Here is a 19248-nt window from a genome sequence, read left to right on the forward strand (position 1 = left end):
CCTGGAAGTTCCAAACTTCCAAGAAGGCCGTTTTAGATTTAGAACTGGAACAGTTTGCTTTACATGGATCAATTTCGATTGGGTAATAAGCATGAGTCAGAACAGAGCTGAAATCGTGGAATAATGGATCAATATTGGTTGGGAAATCTAGATGAGTCAGGTCATGAATCTCTCTCTCTCTCTCTCTCTCTCTCTCTCTCTCTCTCTCTCTCTCTCTCTCTCTCTCTCTCGTATATTATTAACTGTTTGACAATATATCATTTGGAATAATTTAAAATATAATGACATAATGTATCTTACGAAACTAATGGTATAACTAAATTCAATATAATTTTTAGAAAAGAACGAAAATTAAAGGGAAAATGTAAACAAACACAAGATTATTTTCAAATTACTTCCGTATGTATGAAAGTAATTTGAAAAAAAAAATCTCGTTTGTTTACATTTTCCCTTTAATTTTCGTTCTTTTCTAAAAATTATATTGAATTTAGTTATATGAATAGTTATGATAACATACATTATGCCATTATAATTTTTAGATTATTGCAAATGATATATTGTTAAACAGTTAATAATATATGCAATGGATAGGGTTACTAAAAGACCAATGAATATTTTATATGCGAAATAAACGCACCCTATAATACTCTGATGTAAAGCCGATGAAAAGTTAATCATAATGGACAGTTATTACTTAATTTAAGATCTTTACCCCTTATTTGATTTGCCGAATGTAAGAAATAGAAAATGAAATGTATATTTGCATCTGTATAAAAGTGCAATAATTATTGTCAATAACTAACTAACTAACTAACTAGCAAGGCTCGCGTATCTAAAGTAACACCCGAAAGAAGTCGACGCTGATTGGTTGATCTTCACCAGCGAGGTTTCCTATTGGACGGTTTCCTTGTGACGTCACTAACAACAACAAATGTGACACATACCAAACTTGAAAAATGTTAAATCCAGTCAAACTAGTTAAAATGTGATTCTTCTAATTACCTGTTTCAAGGAAGGACGGCCGAGGTGATGTATTGTTATGTGATTCTTTGTTTACTTTCATTTAAGCTATTTACTTGTCCAAACAACTAAGTTAATCGTGTGTATTTCAATATTTTCATTAGGCCCATACAAGTCTCTATTTAATTTCGAATTAAACTATTTCAGCTATTTTGAAGTGACCTCTTTGATATATTAACAGCTTACAAGAACAGGTAAAGTGTGATATTTTGATATTTTTACTCGGTTAGGTTAAAAGTGTAGTACCTTAATAAGATATCTTGATCTTGAATGCTATGGTTGCCTAGGCCTATAGCCTGCCAAGCAGTTTAATGAATTGTTAGCTTACGGGTATACCGCAGCCCAAAGGATAAGACTCAGGGAAAATTATACATGCAATATAAGAGAAATTTAAACCTTCATTAACAAAACAAGTATTAGGAGCCTTTGTATAACGACGGACTGGACCTCCTGCATGCATAGAATACTATCTAATTTAAACTTCCCCACCTAACCTAACCTAACCTACAAGCTGTGTCCTTACTTACCTGCTATCCCCCTAAAGGTATGTTTATGTTCTTGGCGCAATTATCAATATTATCACTCTATAATGATTGTTCAACGATTATCACTACACGATAGTTGTGGGTGTACCATTTTGCTTTCGAGTATTGGTGTCTGTGCTATTATCGACGAGACAGTATTGACGTAGCAAAAGTATTTCAAAGAAGCTACAATGTTGCGAAAAGAATAGCTTCGAACAAACTGAGTAGAAAAATGTAGTGGTTAATTAAATATCTTCTAGCTGAAGAGATGGAAGATGAAGAACTTATTTTTCAAATGTACAGGGAAAAATGGCTAAGATACATTTGCTGTTTGAATTTATTCCCTGTATTTGGGATACGAGGGCTGCCACAGTTAGGGATGTTTCGTTTGCGACTGCGATTACATTCACCCCCCAACTGTGCTACTATTTTGAGCCAACGATGATCGTTCATGACTCTGGCATTAGTCGCTCAGAGCATAATAGCTACATTCAAAATTAGTGTTCTAGACAATCGTTTGACGATCATCATTGAACGATAATTGCACCGAGCAAAACGTACCTTTAGGCTGCTGTATTCTTAACCATAGGGTTGTAAACAAAGGAGTTATGGGGGATGGCCATCATCATACATACAGTACATCCCAAGTCTTATGTCATTTATAGAATTTGGTGTTAGGTCAGGTTAGACTGGCAGCCTAGTTTAGTTTAGGAATTAGCCCACATAAAAGAGGGTATAACTTTACTGGTGAGCTGTTCAGGGATCCTGGTTATGCGTAGAATAGGAACATCACATCCTAGGTATGTTTGGGAAAGTGGGAGACCACAAGAAGCATAGCCCCTAACGAGCAAGGCTCTGACCTAGATCTGGTAAGGGGAGAATAGGAGATTTGATGTTCAATATTGATGGTTTATGGGTAAATATTTACCAAAAAAGATCCATTTTTTCACTCGTACATCGTTCTCAAGTATTTGGTATGTTTACTGAATAAAATCCAGTTAAATTGTTAAATAATCTTTTAGGCCTATTGAAAGAAATTAAGTACTTTATTGATGGATATTAATGAAAAATATTAAACAATAAATTAGAATTTATCTTCTGACTTATTAAATGCAAGTGATGATAATCGAGACATTTATTGCGTTGTATTGTTGAAAAATATAGTTTCTTGGAACCAAGCTGATTTAAATTGTCTTGTTAGTACCTTTCAGAGTTCAGTTTCACCCCCTCGGGCAAATACTATATTATGATTGTTTAAGGCATTTCTGGTATCTTTGCTCTACATATACAGTATCTTATCCTACAAGTTCCTATTTTTTTCGTCAGCTTTTTAGTACTAGTGTGATAAACAGATAAAATTTTATAGTGTTTTAGACTTTTCATTATAATAGAATGCAATATTTAATTTTTTTTAACTTTCTACTTTGGTGCAAGTGGAAAGCGTATACAGTACCTTAGATTATATATTACGAAAGGCATTATATATGTGACTTTTTTCCAGGCTGTGACTTTGGATAGCAAGAAGCAAAATTGTGTAATGTGAATCAGTCATGGGCATCAATTGGGAATTTCTTCGAGGCATTACCACAGAGGCTGCAGAATGGGGGGAAGAAGAGCTAGAACAACTATATCAGGTGAGATTCAAACATAAGAGTCTTGTTGTGATGACATCCGCTCCCCCAAGTATTACATAGCTTTGTTTCTCAGAACTGCAAGTGTTGGCTATCTCAACTCATTGGACCCATTAAGTAAATACTTTATACGAGTTGTTTGCTTGTCTATGTATTTTTTTTTTCTTTGTAGACAAAATTTATCATTCTGATTTTGTTTAGAGGATATATATAACCCAATTGACCCTATGATTCTTGCGTCCAGCTTACCTGCTGATCCGCCTTATGTGCTGGCTACCTATCAGGTTTGGGTTAAGTGTTAGGAAATTTATTACAGGAAAAACTAAACCCCCTTTCTTTAGACAGTACTTAATTATAGATAAGTACCATTTTGGGACTACTGATGAAAACCTGCATAAAAATGTTGATAACCTTTTTGTCCTTACTCTTATACAAAAGCTCGGTTTTTATCAGTGAAGTTGAAAATTCGGCTATTAAAATTTATATATAGATGTTGCTAGTTACTGCTGGATAGCGGGGGAAGCCCTGGTCTCCTGCCAGCTCACTTTGACTTCAGCCACTAAGTCATTCAGACATCCTCTTTGTGTTCAAAACTAGACCACTTAATTTTCTTTTTTCAATATTAATCTTACCCGATGATCATGTAGCTGTCAACTCTGTTGCCCGACAGAAATCTACGGTCGGGATACGCCAGCGATCGCTATACAGGTGGGGGTGTACACAACAGCGCCATCTGTGAGCAGGTACTCAAGTACTTCTTGTCAACAAGAACTCAATTTTTCCTCTGTCGTGCCACCGGCTAGACCTACTTGGATACGCTGTTGATTCTGGAGTTATTGTTCACGATTTGGTGATGTATTTGCTCTAGAGTTTAGCCTTCGCTATTCAGGAAGCTTTATCATTAGCTTAGCAAGCTTTTGGAATTAATTTGATTTAATTATGGTGACGAAGAGAGTATGGACTCTCTTTCACTTTTAAATGGCCGACCCTTCCCTTAGACGGAAGTGTTGGTGTCGAAGAGAGTATAGACTCTCTTTCTTAATTTTGCTTAACAAAGTTATAGATTTATTTTATATCTCTCCGCCTTTTACAGGCCTCTTCGATTAACTTCCATTTATTATAAACTTATAAAAATTAATTTTTATGTTTGTTTATATGCGACCTTTCCTAATAGTAGGCGGTCATTACTTGGAACCGAAGTTAATTAACATTGAGCCCGTCATATCGTTTTTCCTGTTAAAAATTTATGCTATTTTAATTTTAATGTTTTTGAAAGAATTTCTTTGATAGTCTCGTACTGTTTTCAAAGTTGAACTAACGTTTTGTTTTGTCTCCGCAGTTGTTGACGTTCAGAACGTTCAACTTGCGCTCTATCGTTACGATAGAGAGAGAGAGTATTTCACGGTTTCACGTTGCAGTAAGAGTAAACCGATTCTAGCGTTTTGTTCATTCTTTCTTAGCTTAAATGGTTTTAATTCTAATAAAGGAACTTTTTATTTGGGAAACCTTTCAGTTTTTTTCCTTTAACAAATAATATGTTTTAACGATATATATAATTGGGCTCATCTCTCAGGTTCTAAGTCAAGAGAGAGAGAGAGAGAGATAGAGACGGAGGGAGAGAGAGGAGGATAAACGTTTCGTTCAAGCGGGTAACGTTGTTCTCGTTTTTTGCTCTTCTCCCTAGTCGCTATAGGGGAAGAAGGTAAAACATTTCTAGAGTTTTATTCTTGTTCCCAGGCTTTATGCGGTGAGAGATTTTAAACATAGTTTATTTGATCTAGTGTTTAGTCTCTTTTCCAGCCACTGAATTCTTTATCTTTCATTATGTTTTTCTGTTACATTGTAATACTGTTTTCGCAATTACTACCTTTTAATGAAGGATAGGATTGCGTGTTTCAGGTACAAACCACTTAAAGTTTCGAGTTCAGTGAAATAAGTGCAAACAGAAAATCAAAAGTGATAAAGTGATATGCGCAAAGTGTTACAGTGTTGCGTTCGAGGGTTCGTCTGTTCGTGCCAGTTGTTCACCTAGTCCGATACCTCTTACAAGCTCCCAAGCCCAGGGGAGAAGTAATGTCGAAGGACTTATGGGTTCCACAGGCCTTGATCAACGAACAGACGTTTCCCTCCGTGGTTTCGGGTGTATCTACACACGTTGCCGACGTGATCACCCCACCCACACAAAGACGAGAGAGCCCATTTATTCCTCGTCTGCGGAAGAGGTTTCTCGCAGAAACCATGGACCAAATCTTGCAGCTTTTAAGTGCAAGTCGGTCCCTTCCGCGCAAGTCCAACGGCCTAGGTGTAGCCACTGGGTCAGTTCGGACTTGCTGCAGTACGACAACTGCACACCTCCCAGAGAGGCAAGGTGGTACCGCAACAGGCAGTAACTCCGTCTGTTGCCGCACCAGCTGTTTTAGACCCTCAGTCACAACGACAGTAGCTCTGTTTGTTGTTGTCTTTCATAGATCCTAGTGGTCCATGCTGCAGACTATACAGTCTCAGCTTGCTCCTTCATGCAGGAGTATCATGCTGGAAGGTTGACAATGCACCTGTTAACCTACAACCCGCCGAGGTTGTGCGCTCAGCAGATACTGCGGCTTCCTGCTCCCACCCTCCACCTGTGAGAGCTCCACCTCCGATGCGCAGTCCTCCCTGCCAGACGCATGTTCTTGCTGCACCATCTGCTAACATGCGTGAGCTACCTCATCAGCAGTGGGAAGGTTCTGTAGAGCTGCCGGGTTCCAGCACTATGCGGCATTCTCCGCAGCCCATGCAGCATGCTCTGCATACCTTACAGCATGCTCCGCATACCATGCAGCATGCTCTGCAGACCTTACAGCATGCTCCGCATACCATGCAGCATGCTCTGCATACCTTACAGCATGCTCCGCATACCATGCAGCATGCCCTGCAGACCTTACAGCATGCTCCGCATACCATGCAGCATGCTCTGCATACCTTACAGCATGCTCCGCATACCATGCAGCATGCCCTGCAGACCTTACAGCATGCTCCGCATACCATGCAGCATGCTCTGCAGACCTTACAGCATGCTCCGCATACCTTGCAGCATGCTCTGCATTCCTTACAGCATGCTCCGCATACCATGCAGCATGCTCTGCAGACCTTACAGCATGCTCCGCGTACCATGCAGCATGAGCCGCATACCTTACAGCATGCTCCGCATACCATACCGTATGCTCCTCAACCCACCGCAGCCCCTCCCACGCTCCAGCACTCTGCTTTTGTTGTTGCCAGCTCCCACACTCCGACTGCGGAGAAGGTTGACGATGCACCCGTGGGCCTACACCTCCCACGGTTGTGCGCCCGGCATGGCTTCCTGCTCTCACACTCTTGTTGTGAGAGCTCCTCCACCCATGCACAAGTCAACCCTGCCAGATGTATGATGACTCCCACACACAGAGCACTCTGTTGCCGTGCGTGAGCTACCACAAGCTGCCGTGTTTTGACACGGTGTGTCAGCCTCCGCAACACACTGTGGTTACCGCCACTCGCCAGCAGCAAACTAGTCAGTCAGGAGTTGAGGCTTCCCCACACAACTTTGGTTGTTGCCAACTCACAAACTGTCATACAGTTACATGACGTTGCCTTCTGGTCTGCTACTTATACACCAGTGCTGTATGTCCTCACACTCCTGTTGTGGTTGACAGTTCAGTTTTTGACAGTTCACAGACTGTCAAGCAGTTTCATACGTTGCCTTCTGGTCTGCTGCTTTTGCACCAGTGAAACCCTCACTGAGAGAAGGTTCCTGTAGATGAGAAAGTGCTGTTCTCCCTCCTTCTGATATTCCCTTGAGGACTCTGTCATTTGGAGAGGAGCCTTAAGCTGCTTAGCCTCCTATGGACTTTTAATTAAGCATAACATGCTTCCAGGGAGGGTAAATGGTTCCGCTTCAGTCGCTAACCCCGTCTGTTGCCACACCTGCTCCCATAGACCTTGGGCTTTGTTGCAAGACATGCAGTCCAAGCTTAGTCCTTGATAGAGGATTTTTTACGGAGTCAGTGTGTCACTGGGAAGACGTTCAACAACCAGCAGAGGTGACTTGTTGTGACGCAGTGCGGCAACCTCAGCAACCCGATAAGGAGTTGTCTGTACTACCCAGACAGTCTAGACAGTTTCGGGTGGTCGCTGTACTTCCTCGCTTCCCCATGGTTGTCAGTTCACAGACTGTGCAGCAGTACCATGATCTTGTGTCCGGCTCCGTCACACATCCACCAGTGCGACCGGATTCAGCGAGTCAGACGTTGCCCACTCCGTTGCCGTTTCCTCATCAGTTTCGGATGAGGAACCCTCTGTTGAGGACATGGCTGAACGAGAAGATCAATCCCCAGCCCTGCTATCCATCCAGAAGATGCTGAAGAAGGAATACGGCCCTGTCAGGCTGTGGATGAGTCTGGTTAGGACACTGTCATCCGTGGTGCATTTGGTGTCACTTGGAAGACTACACCTCTGTCCTCTTCGGTTTCATCTAGCTCTTCACTGGAAAAGGACAAGACGCTACAAGCGGTCTCGATCCCGGTTTCCGGAAGATAAGTCTGGTCTAACCTGAGGAAAGGACTTTATCAACCTTTTATAGGGTCTTCCCCTGACTGTTCAGACTCCCAACCACGTTCTCTTCTCAGACGCATCGGACGTAGGCTGGGGTGCGACCTTAGGCGGTAGGGAATGCTCGGGATTATGGAACTCGCGTCAAAGGACAATGCATTTTAACTGCAAGAAGCTTCTGGCAGTAAGTCTGACCTGGAAAAGCTTCAGGTCTCTCCTTCAAGACAAAGTAATGGAGGTCAACACGGACAACTCCCTGCTTTGATGTTCATCTCCTAGCAAGGAGGGACCTACTCTCTGACATGGTGCGAGTTCGCTAGTGACCTCCTCTCCTGTTCAACAGGTCTTGACTTTTCACTAGTAACAAGTTTCTTCCAAGGCAACTTGAATGTCTTAGCAGTTTGTCTCAGTAGGAAGGGACAACAATTCCAACATATTGGACCCTCCACAGAGATGTATGCAAGAGACTTTGGGTCACTTGGGGCCATCCAACCATGGATCTCTTCGCAACCTCGATGTCCAAGAGGCTCTCAACAGACCCAGCAGTGGTTCTTTTAGATGCCTTTCTACTAGATTACTCTCATCTAGATTTATATGCATTCCCTCCGTTCTAGTTTGTCAACAAGGTACTGCAGAAGTTCGCCTCTCACGTTGGGACAAAGTTGACACTAGTTGCTTCCCTCTGGCCCGCGAGAGAATAACTTACTGAGGTACTTCGATGGCTAGTAGACGTTCCCAGAACTCTTCCCCTAAGGGTGGACCTGCTACGTCTGCCACGCGTAAGAAGGTACTCCAAGGCCTCCACGCTCTTCGTCTCACTGCCTTCAGAGTATCGAAAGACTCTCGAGAACTAGAGGTTTTTCGAAGGAGGCAACCAGAGCGATTGTTAGAGCAAGGAGAACATCCACCCTTAGAGTCTACCAATCGAAGTGGGGAATCTTCCTAAACTGGTGCAAGTCAGTATCCGTATCCTCGACCAGTACCTCTGTAACTCAAATAGCTGACTTCCTCTTATATCTGAGAAAAGAGCGATCTCTTTCAGCTCCCACTTTCAAGGGTTACAGAAGCTTGTTGGCATCAGTCTTCCGTCACAGTGGCTAAGATCTTTTTAACAATAAAGATCTACAGGACCTCCTTAAGTCTTTTGAGACCACGAAGGAGCGTCGTTTGGTTACACCTGGTTGGAATTTAGACGTGGTTCTAAGATTCCTTATGTTAGACAGGTTCGAACCACTTCAATCAGCCTCCCTGAAAGATCTCACCTTTAAGACACTTTTCCTGATATGCTTTACCAGCTAAAAGAGTCAGTGAGATTCATGCCTTCAGCAAGAACATCGGATTTTCATCCGAAACGGCTACATGTTCTACATCTTGGTTTTCTAGCCAAACACGAGCTGCCTTCTCGGCCTTGACCAATATCGTTCGTTATTCCAAACTTATCGATATGGTTGGAAAGGAACTAGAAAGAGTATTATGTCCTGTAGAGCTCTTAAGTTCTTTTTTTAAAACCTTTATGAGGCCCGTCTGAAGCTTTATGGTGTTCAGTTAAGAATTCATCTTTGCCTATGTCAGAGAATTCTTTATCCTATTATTTTCAGACTGTTAATACGAGAAGCTCATTCCCTTCTGAATGAGGAAGACCAAGCTTGGCTGAAGGTAAGGACACACGAAGTTAGAGCTATCACAACTTCCGTGACCTTTTAATAAAATAGATCTCTGCAAAATATTTTCGACGCAACCTTTTGGAAAAGCTAATCAGTGTTCGCGTCTTTTATCTTAACAATGTCCAGTCTCTTTACGAGAACTGCTACACTCTGGGACCATTCGTAGCAACGAGTGCAGTAGTGGTGGGGGCTCCACCACTACAATTCCCTAATTCCAGAACCTTTTTAATCTTTCTCTTGAAATATTTCTGGGTTGTCCGGAAGGCTAAGAAGCCTTCCGCATCCTGGTTGATTTGGCGGGTGGTCAAATTCTTTCTTGAGAAGCGCCTAGATTAAAGGTTGTGATGAGGTCCTTTAGTATGGGTTGCAGCCCTTAATACTTCAGCACCTAGGAGTCGCTCAGCATCCTAAGAGGATCGCTAGGCTCAGTAAGGAAGACGTACTTAAAAAGGCAGAGTAACGGTTCAAGTCGACTTTCTTACCAGGTACTTATTTATTTTATGTTTGTTATTTTGAATAACGGCTAAAATAAGATACGGGATACTTAGCTTCTTTGTTAACATGTATGCTGGTCTCCACCCACCACCCTGGGTGTGAATCAGCTACATGATCATCGGGTAAGATTAATATTGAAAAATGTTTTCATTAGTAAAATAAATTTTTGAATATACTTACCCGATGATCATGAATTTAAGGACCCGCCCTTCCTCCCCATAGAGAACCAGTGGACCGAGGAGAAAATTGAGTTCTTGTTGACAAGAAGTACTTGAGTACCTGCTCACAGATGGCGCTGTTGTGTACACCCCCACCTGTATAGCGATCGCTGGCGTATCCCGACCGTAGATTTCTGTCGGGCAACAGAGTTGACAGCTACATGATCATCGGGTAAGTATATTCAAAAATTTATTTCACTAATGAAAATAACATTTTCCAGACTGATTGAATGTCATTTGCTGTTGCATGGTGAAACCATGGTCTTGCCCAGGAGTTTCAGGCCCTCGGTACAGACACTTCAGAAGCAAGATGCCTGTGAAGTCCCATTCTCTGTGCCCTTCTTGCAGAAGTCATGACTGCACACAGACATCCCTCAGCAGGGAAAGGAAGACTTCTGTTGAGAAACTCTTTGGCACTCCCCAGGAGTTAACACCCGTTTCTTTGGAACATCACTGGTCAGAGCTAGCCACAATGCCAATACTGTAGACAACTCGGATGCAAAAAAATCCGAACGGAGGAACTTGCTTTTCGCAATCCGCTCGACAAAGATCTTGCTCCCAGCTCTGTAGACAGAGACAGATCTATATCACTGAAGACTCCACTTCTTTTCTTTTACTTTGTCAGTAGACACAGCCATCATAACCCTAGCACTTGGTACGTCGTCAGAGGGACTCGGGATGCAATCGACCATCTTTTCGGCCTCGGAGTCTGCGAATATGGTGGTTAGTGTAATGGGTAGCCTCCAAGACTACTGGTCAGGAACAGTGGTTTCTTTGCTTTTTCTCAGTATCAGTGTGACCCTGAGAAAAAGAAACTCGTTTACGGACATATTTCTGTCTAGGGTGAAGGTGGTCCCCTTCCTAGACCACCAGTCTGCTAACTAGTGCACCAAGTAAGTCCTTAAGCAGATGGATGGAGTAGCCTACAAATTTGCCCGATAAATTGGTCAGTGGGAGGCTTTGACTCTTGGTAACACTCTGAACAGCCCGATACCTATAAAGGTAGAAGGAACTTTGGGAAAGGGGAAGTCCAGTTAGGACTCCTTTCTTTCCAGCGAGCTGTCACGTTTAAAAACTCAGGGATATCTAGACCTTCACGGAAAACTAAAGCAGTAACAACTTTGAAGTCAACTCTAAGATATCCCCCAAGGCCACTAGAGTAAGGTCTTCTATTTCAACAGCTTCCACTTTGAGAAGATTGACAGATGCTGCCCAACCCTTTCGTTCATGTTTTGGTCAGCCCAGGAGAAGAAGGGCCAGAAGGAAGAGCTAGAACTCGCTAGAAAAGGCAGTCAACCCCTGCAACTTTCACAAGTAGGTAGGGGGATGTCTTAACAAGCTGGTGGGAAAGGCAGCAGTATCACAGATCAGAGGACTGTACTGTGGAAGTCCTCCGACAAGATACTGTCTTCCATTCACTGGCCCTTATTCTGCCCTCACTCAAACACTGACAATGTTGTCATCCTACCGAATGAACTCCGAGAAATGCCTCATTCTTGGACTAGGGCCTTCTATAAGTTGTCCTAATCGGGTTTCCAGGTTTTTAACGTCCACTATTCTTCATCGAAAAGTTAACGGGGTTGGAGATCGGTAATCGACCTCTCCGCCTTGAACGAGTTTGTTCAGTAAACTATTCAAGGTTGGAGACAGCAACCTGAGAGAAGCATACTTCCATATCCTGGTCCATCAGTCATCAAGAAAGTTTCCTCGCTTCATCCTCGTGAGTGGGTGGAGGTCTGTCTAATGGCAGAAACCTAGCTTAATACCTGAAATTCAGGTCATTGAAGGTGAATTGGAGTCGACACTCTTGGTCCTCGTAAGGTCCGAGTGTTTTGATATCCTCGGATTTTAAGCCAGCTAGTTTTCTTATAGGCACTAACACCATCCTAAGGGTAAGTATCCTATTAAGTGACGAGGGTTTTGCATACGTGTAAGAATGTCATAAATTAAACTAATTTGTATTTTTCCTAGCTACTGGATATAAGCTTAAGTCCTTAAAGTTATAATTTCTGCCTCATCCACCCCTTAAGTCCTAGTTGAAGGTAAAAGTGGCTAATCAGTGAGCTGACAGGGGGCGGGAAGGGGCCTTGCCCTCCTCCCTGCCGGTGATTACCGACACCTCGTTATGAATTTTAACAGCCGAGTTTCCAGCTTTCCTGAAATCATATTCATATAAAAGGACTCCGGTTTGTATAGTTGAGAAAAATACAAATTTGTGTAGTGTACAGTACTTTAAAAAGATCCTTTTATTAGTCCCCTCTTCCAGAACTACATTAGAAATGGCCCTTATGTAAGACAGAAAAAAAAAATGATAAAGGAAATGGTCATTTGTTAAAAAATTTAATTACTGTATATTATGCGTGAAAATATTTTGCGTATGAATGTTTATTGGAAAGAAGGAAATATTTTGTTCCAACTTTGTTTCTTTAGATTTTGTAAAACTGATTTTACAATTTGTGTGCCCTTGTTCTAAACTTAATCCCTTCCATCTTCCTTTTACAGACTTTAGCGGGAATTTCAAAACTTCGGTCACGGGACAAAACGGCAGAAAAGTTGGAGCTCTTGTTTACACTTACTCAAACCGTCATGATGTCCAAATATTCTCAGGTAATTACCATATCTTGTAAAGTATTTGTATTGAATTGTTGCTAAATGCATTCTAAGTAAGATCTCTGATTTTTTGGTGTGTGTACGTTTCCTCAAATTCAAAAGGAATGGAAACGATCAAAATTAAATTAGTTCTAATCAAGTTAGTACAATAATAAAGATGCAAGGGAAACAGTTCTTGTTTGAGACTACAGTATAGGGAATTGTAAGGAATTCCTATATTTCAAAGTAGCAGTGAAGGAAAGATCAGAAAACATTTATAAAAAAATGGTTGATTTAGATAGGGGACATTTGTGATTATTTTTTTGACCAAGAGGATTCTCATCACCATACATCTGGTAAACTTTAACCCTTTTACCCCCAAAGGACGTACTGGTACGTTTCACAAAACCCATCACTTTACCCCCATGGACGTACCGGTACGTCCTTGCAATAAAATGCTATTAAAAATTTTTTTTTCAGATTTTTTATCATTTTTTGAGAAAATTCAGGCATTTTCCAAGAGAATGAGACCAACCTGACCTCTCTATGACAAAAGTTAAGGCTGTTAGAGCAATTTAAAAAAAATATACTGCAAAATGTGCTGGGAAAAAAATAACCCCCTGGGGGTTAAGGGTTGGAAATTTCCAAAGAGCCTGGGGGTAAAAGGGTTAATGTGCAATGCCAGTCCTTATTCAGTATACCCTTTCCTCAATCTGGTGTATAGAAAAATTTCTAATTTTTACTGCTGTATTTAGAGTTTCCGGCCATCTCTTTTTTGGTTCTAACAGGTCTTAGTTTATTACCTCTGGTTTTAAATCCACAAATTGTTTTGGATAGAAAGTCTCCTTAAATACCTAAATTACAGCAGCCATCCTTTCTGAAATAGAATTCTAATATCGTTACTTCCCAATCTTACTAGTCATTTGATGCCTTAACTAATATCAATACTTAGCTGACCTTAACTGGGCATTAGTTTGTGATAACAGAATTTATGGCCATAAGTCACTTTGGTTTTAATATTGCTTTATATATAGTGTTATATTTTGAATTATCTGGTCTGTTTTACTTATCATCAGTAGATATAGCTATTAAAGCATTTTGCAGAACCTACCCTTTCAAACCACAATAGTTTAAAGGCTTGAAGGTTTAAAGGCCGCTCATGAATGGGAGAGGCAAGGGACAGTGACATTGCCCTATCGAGTAGGACAATGCCGCAGAGACTGATCATATATATATATATGATCAGCACCCAAGCCCCCTCTTCACCCAAGCTAGGACCAAGGAGGGCCAGGCAATGGCTGCTGATGACTCTGCATAGACCTGTAGGCTCCCCCAAACCCCCCCATCCTTAGTTCACAAGGATGGTAAAGTTGCAGCGATCAAAGAAACTAATGAGTTTAAGCGGGACTCGAACCCCAGTCTGGCAATCACCAGTCAGGGACGTTTTAGAATTTAAATGCCTTAAGTTTTATACAATATACTGTTCTTTTGATATTAAGGTGCTATAGCATGCAGTAATTATTTTTTGTGCTAAGCTGTTCAATGTATGTTTAGAATGAAAAACTTTAATGTAGCTGAACTATTATAACATGGTTCTGTATTACTGTTTAGTAATTATTTGTCTTAAAACAATTCTATTAATTATAAGAACTTTATGTTGGTATTTTATGAAGCTAGGCTTTTATCAGAAAAGCAGTAGATATTGAAGTACAGTAACAGGATTGAGACCTGTACGAAAGTCCAGAAATTCTGGGGAAAATGGTATAGATAAAGACCAAGACTTGATAAAAAGTTCATGCAGAGAAAGCCATGGACAAAAAGGTATAGAAAACTCATTTAACTTATTTCACGCGTAAACTCACGAGGTGAAGACATGAGTCTTTTTATAGTTTATTTATGACATATTTGTTTTTGATGTTGTTAATAGTTTATATACAGTATGACATGTCTGTTTTGACGTTGTTTATTTATGACATATTTGTTTTTGATGTTGTTAATAGTTTATATACAGTATGACATGACTGTTTTGACGTTGTTACTTATTTTAGAATGATTTATTGTTAATTTGTTCTCTTCATTTCTTTATTTCCTGATTTCCTTTCCTCACTGGGCTATTTTTCCCTGTTGGAGCCCCTGGGCTTATAGCATCTTGCTTCTCCAACTAGGGTTGTAGCTTAGATAGTAATAATAATAATAAAAATATTTTATGATAACTTTTTAATGAAATGTTATACTGTTGTTACCCAGGTCGTGTCATTGGAAGAAGAAATAGGTCGTCTAGCTGAAGCAGTTGGTAGAGGCGATGCCCACAGGGAGCAAGAACTTGAGGCCGAAGTTTCGAGACTCAAAACAATGGTTGCTAATGCACAGTCACAAGCTATGACTGAAGACGAAAACATTGCATATGTAAGAATTACTGTACAGTACTTGTGTTTTTTTTTTTTTTTTTTCATGCAGAATTTTTCCGTAATCTTTAAAACATTTTAAACCATTAAGATTTTATAGTTAATTTCATTGTATTAGATACCGTAGGATCGATTTTTTAAAACAACTGAAGGCCTTCATCTAGTGTTGTTATTGCTTTACTGTAGTTATTAATTAAGGAACTGGGGGTAAATATCTACTAAATATTATGACAGTTAAGTATCAAGTGGATGTCTATATATTTTTATTTTCACATGAAGGACTGGTCTAGCGGATGGCGTCTGAAGAAGAAGGAAATGGAAGAAGCCATACAAAGGAAAAACAATGAGTTACAGCAGTTTATGGATGACCTACAGGTAATACTTTTCTTATATTCTTATTTTACCGTTATTTTGAAGTTATTTTATCCCTAAGGCAGCCAATTTTTATGTAAGGATAGTATAAAAATACTGCATAAGAAGAATATTTTACTGCATTAATGTAATCCTGAAAACACAGAACTGTGAAAGCGAACGTTCAGACCTCCGCATGGCTGTTGAGGAACTCCAGGAACGGCTGTCGGAAGCATCGCGGGATATCAATAGCATAACTTCCGATTACCTGAGCGCTAAGGAATCCCTGTCTCATGCACAAGGTTAGTGCTGTAGGATTTTTTTGCAAAATGTTGTTAGAGGAAACGGAAGAATATTTTGCTAGTTTTAGTATATAGTTGTACCATGGTTTATGAGTTTAATTTGTTCTAAGAGCGAGCTCACAAACTAAAATGCTCGTAAACTAATACAATTTTTCCCATTAAACATAAAGAAAATTCTCATGATGTGTTCCTCATGTCAACAAGTACATTTACTGTACAGTGTATATGCTCATTTTGAAAGGTTTGTAATGTAGACTTATTGACCAATTTATAATTCCTAATATTAGAAATGAATAAAAACTAATAATTCACAGTAAAATCTGGAAATATTGAGAAATAAACTTGAGGTTTACCATTGAGGAGAATCGTGACAGTTGTGAGGGAGATGAAAGAGGAGGAGGAAGGTGTTACTACTTTGAAGGAGAATCTCCCTCTAGAACTTCTCCTTGGATGAAATCTCCACAGCCTCTTGCTGCTCCTTATGCAACTTCATCAACTACTTGGTTGTAAACTGCTCGTTATTTTCCTTGAAGATCGTTGATGTTGTCTTTGTCATTCCCAAGGACACAATTTCACCGTTAACTGCCTTCTGCATGGGTTCGAATCCATCAAAATCAAGTTCAGCAATGCATTCAGGCCACCGTTTTCTTCACATAGAATTGAGCAGTCTGTTGGTGATTCCTTCCTAGGTTTTATCAACCATTTTGAGGTAGCTGTCAATGTGGAAATGTTCTTTTCAAATCTTTTGAAGGGTGAGGTGGGTACCTTTGGTGACCTAAAAGCATTGCTAGAACATTGCTTTTGTGTACAGCTTCTTAAAGTTTGAGATCACTTGTTGGTCCTTGGATTGGATTTTGTAGTGGTTTTGTATGGCAGAGACTTGATCCTAATAAATTTGACCTCCTCCGTTATGTCGTCTTCAATGGATGAAGGATGGGTAGTACCATTTTCCGTAAGCATCAATGCTTAGAGTGGGAGGTTCTCCTCCATAAGGTTCTTTTTGGACCTCATAGACCCATTGCACTGACAAAATGTTGCCCAAGCCTTGTTATTTGACCTCCAAATAACGTTCAGTTGAGTCTTTGCACCTTGTACTTCTTAGAGGTCTGTGGATTCTCTTGAGTTATACACGAAGAGAGGTTTGATTTTGCAGTCACTGTTAGGGTTAACTTGGAACAGCAGGGTTAGGCGGTCTTTCATGAACTTGCCTCTTCTGTTGTAATGTAGGTCCTCTTAGTCATCTTCCAAAAAAGATGGGTTTAGTTTTCAAAAGGTTGGCATACATTACTTATGATTTTTCACAAATAATGTTTACAGTAGTAATCTAATCTCCTAACTGCATTTCATTGATCCAATAAGCAGCAACTTTTCAATGTTATCAAAAACATGTGACCATTGTTTTGTTAATGTCCGCTCCCCTTGCACAACATTAACTAATTTGATCTCTTCCCTTTTTTTCCTCAGAATTGTACAAATCGTGGATGTTGTATGATTGTACATTTTTGGCTTTTCTGCCCTAAACTTACTTTACTCAAGTGCCTCGATAAATCTTTTTTCACTTTTATAGTAATCATCTCCTCCTTATCGTCTAAATAGATCGTCTTTGAGACCATTGTCATGATACTGTACTATCAACATGATGATGCAAGCTAATATCTAACAAAATGGCATAGAAATTACATGAACACTGGTTTCTGCTCTTTACATGCTAGTCTCATTAATAATTGTCCACAATAAATGCCCTTACAAAGCAGTTTTGGCTCGCAGACTGAGGTAGTGCTCTTAATCTAATTTGAATTTTTATGCTCATAACCATTTTGCTTGTACAGTGTTCAAAATTACTCATAAACCAAGGTACTGTACAGTACTGCTTATGATCATACACAGCTGATTAGATTTTACTTAATACAAGCTTTTAGGTGTAATTCGTAAAATAATTTTTTAATCCTTTGGAAGATACTTTAGGTTTAGAGAACTGCAGCATATGCAAAAACTTTAATGTCTTGGTTGATTATAGTGCCGTCTTATTACCTTCGCCAACTTTGTCGGGAAGGTTATGTTTTAATAGGTGTGTATTTGTTTGTATGTCTGTTTGTGTTTGTGATTCTCAACTCAAAAACTATTTTACCGAATCTCATGAAATTTGGTGAGATGGTTGGTTTTGATCCAAGGACAATTTGATTAGATTTTGAAAGCGATTGGACCAAAGGTCAAGGTTAAGGTCACAAAAATATAAAAGAAGGTCTATTAGCTACATTGTGGTCAATTTTTATCCACTTTGCACGAAACTAGTGCCAAAATGTGCATAATTTGATTGCCTATCTTATGATATACAACATGATATAGGCAAAGGTATGCGCTCTACTGAGGGTCCATTTTAGTTAATTTTTTAATTTGGTAAGCAAAATAAATGTTTTATTTTTCTTCTTGACAGAAAGTCTTATGTTAGCACGTGAAGAGATTGATGGTTTGAAGAGCCATACGGAAGAATTGACAGCTAGTAAATCTCGCATACAGAAGAAATACGATGAATTAAGTTCTGCTGTTGATGCTAAAGTCAATCAGCTAAAAGTAAGTTCTTTTGTACTTTTAAAATTTTATCGAGAGAATGGGGGGAAAATATCTTTCATTTTTGTCTAGTCTTGAAAGCACCGTATAATTTTTAGTGGTACTGCATCTGTATTTTCATATATTTTGTTATATTTTCTTGAGATTATTGTGGATTTGATCATTATATTTCTGCTGGTAGTAGCAGTAGGGGAGTCAGCATTATGAAGCTTCATCTCTGGTGGAAATGTGGGAGGTTGGGCTGTGGCACCCTAGCAGTACCAGCTGAACTCGGTTGAGTCCCTGATTAGGCTGAAGGAACATAGAGAGTAGAGGTCCCCTTTTTGTTTTGTTTCATTGTTGGTGTCGGCTACCCCCCAAAATTGGGGGAAGTGCCTTGGTATATGGATGGATTAAATTTCCAAAATTTTTCAAAGAAAAAAAAACACAATTGTCAGTTTTTACTAGTTATTTTGAAAAATATTGTGGTTTAGTAAAATAAGGTAGGTTACAGCATTTGAATTAACGGAACTGAAAAAGATTGAAGTAATTTTCTTTGGTATTTCCCAGAAATGAAAAATAAAAGCCCATTAGCATTTGATGTTCAATACTTATGTTTAAGAGATTTTTGAAAATTTTATGCACTGTTGAATGACATGAGGTATAGTTTCTCTCTTGTGTAGATACTTATTGTTAACCGAGAAGTGAAAGAGGGGGAATTAGTTCGTATTTGATTCAATTTACCATTAATGATAACTTTCCAGGTTGTTGTGACCCAGCGAGAAGCTGAGTTACAGCGGTTAAGACAACAGCTTCATCAGAGGTCTGTTGCAATGTCAGCAGCTGTACAACCAGTTCAAGGGGATCTCTCTCAAGTGATTCAATTAGAACAGGTACAATGCAATCTTTAATAGGAATGCATATTTCCAATTT

General features: G+C 39.8%; 1 protein-coding gene across 2 annotated transcripts in view; it reads left to right on the plus strand.

Moving 5' to 3' along the window:
- The first annotated feature begins 908 nt into the window (after positions 1-908).
- Positions 909-19248, plus strand: part of LOC137627887 (centrosomal protein of 290 kDa-like) — a 65614-nt gene continuing 47274 nt past the window's right edge. For both annotated transcript variants that reach the window (XM_068359323.1, XM_068359324.1), the window contains exons 1-8: positions 909-1026; positions 3046-3178; positions 12624-12728; positions 14958-15116; positions 15395-15490; positions 15633-15768; positions 18203-18339; positions 19080-19208. In XM_068359323.1, the coding sequence (XP_068215424.1) occupies positions 3095-3178; positions 12624-12728; positions 14958-15116; positions 15395-15490; positions 15633-15768; positions 18203-18339; positions 19080-19208 (846 nt within the window). In that variant the 5' untranslated portion in view covers positions 909-1026; positions 3046-3094. The remainder of the gene's footprint in view (positions 1027-3045; positions 3179-12623; positions 12729-14957; positions 15117-15394; positions 15491-15632; positions 15769-18202; positions 18340-19079; positions 19209-19248) is intronic.

This window comes from Palaemon carinicauda, chromosome 35 (assembly GCF_036898095.1).
Source record: "Palaemon carinicauda isolate YSFRI2023 chromosome 35, ASM3689809v2, whole genome shotgun sequence".
In the NCBI taxonomy this organism is placed as follows: domain Eukaryota; kingdom Metazoa; phylum Arthropoda; class Malacostraca; order Decapoda; family Palaemonidae; genus Palaemon; species Palaemon carinicauda.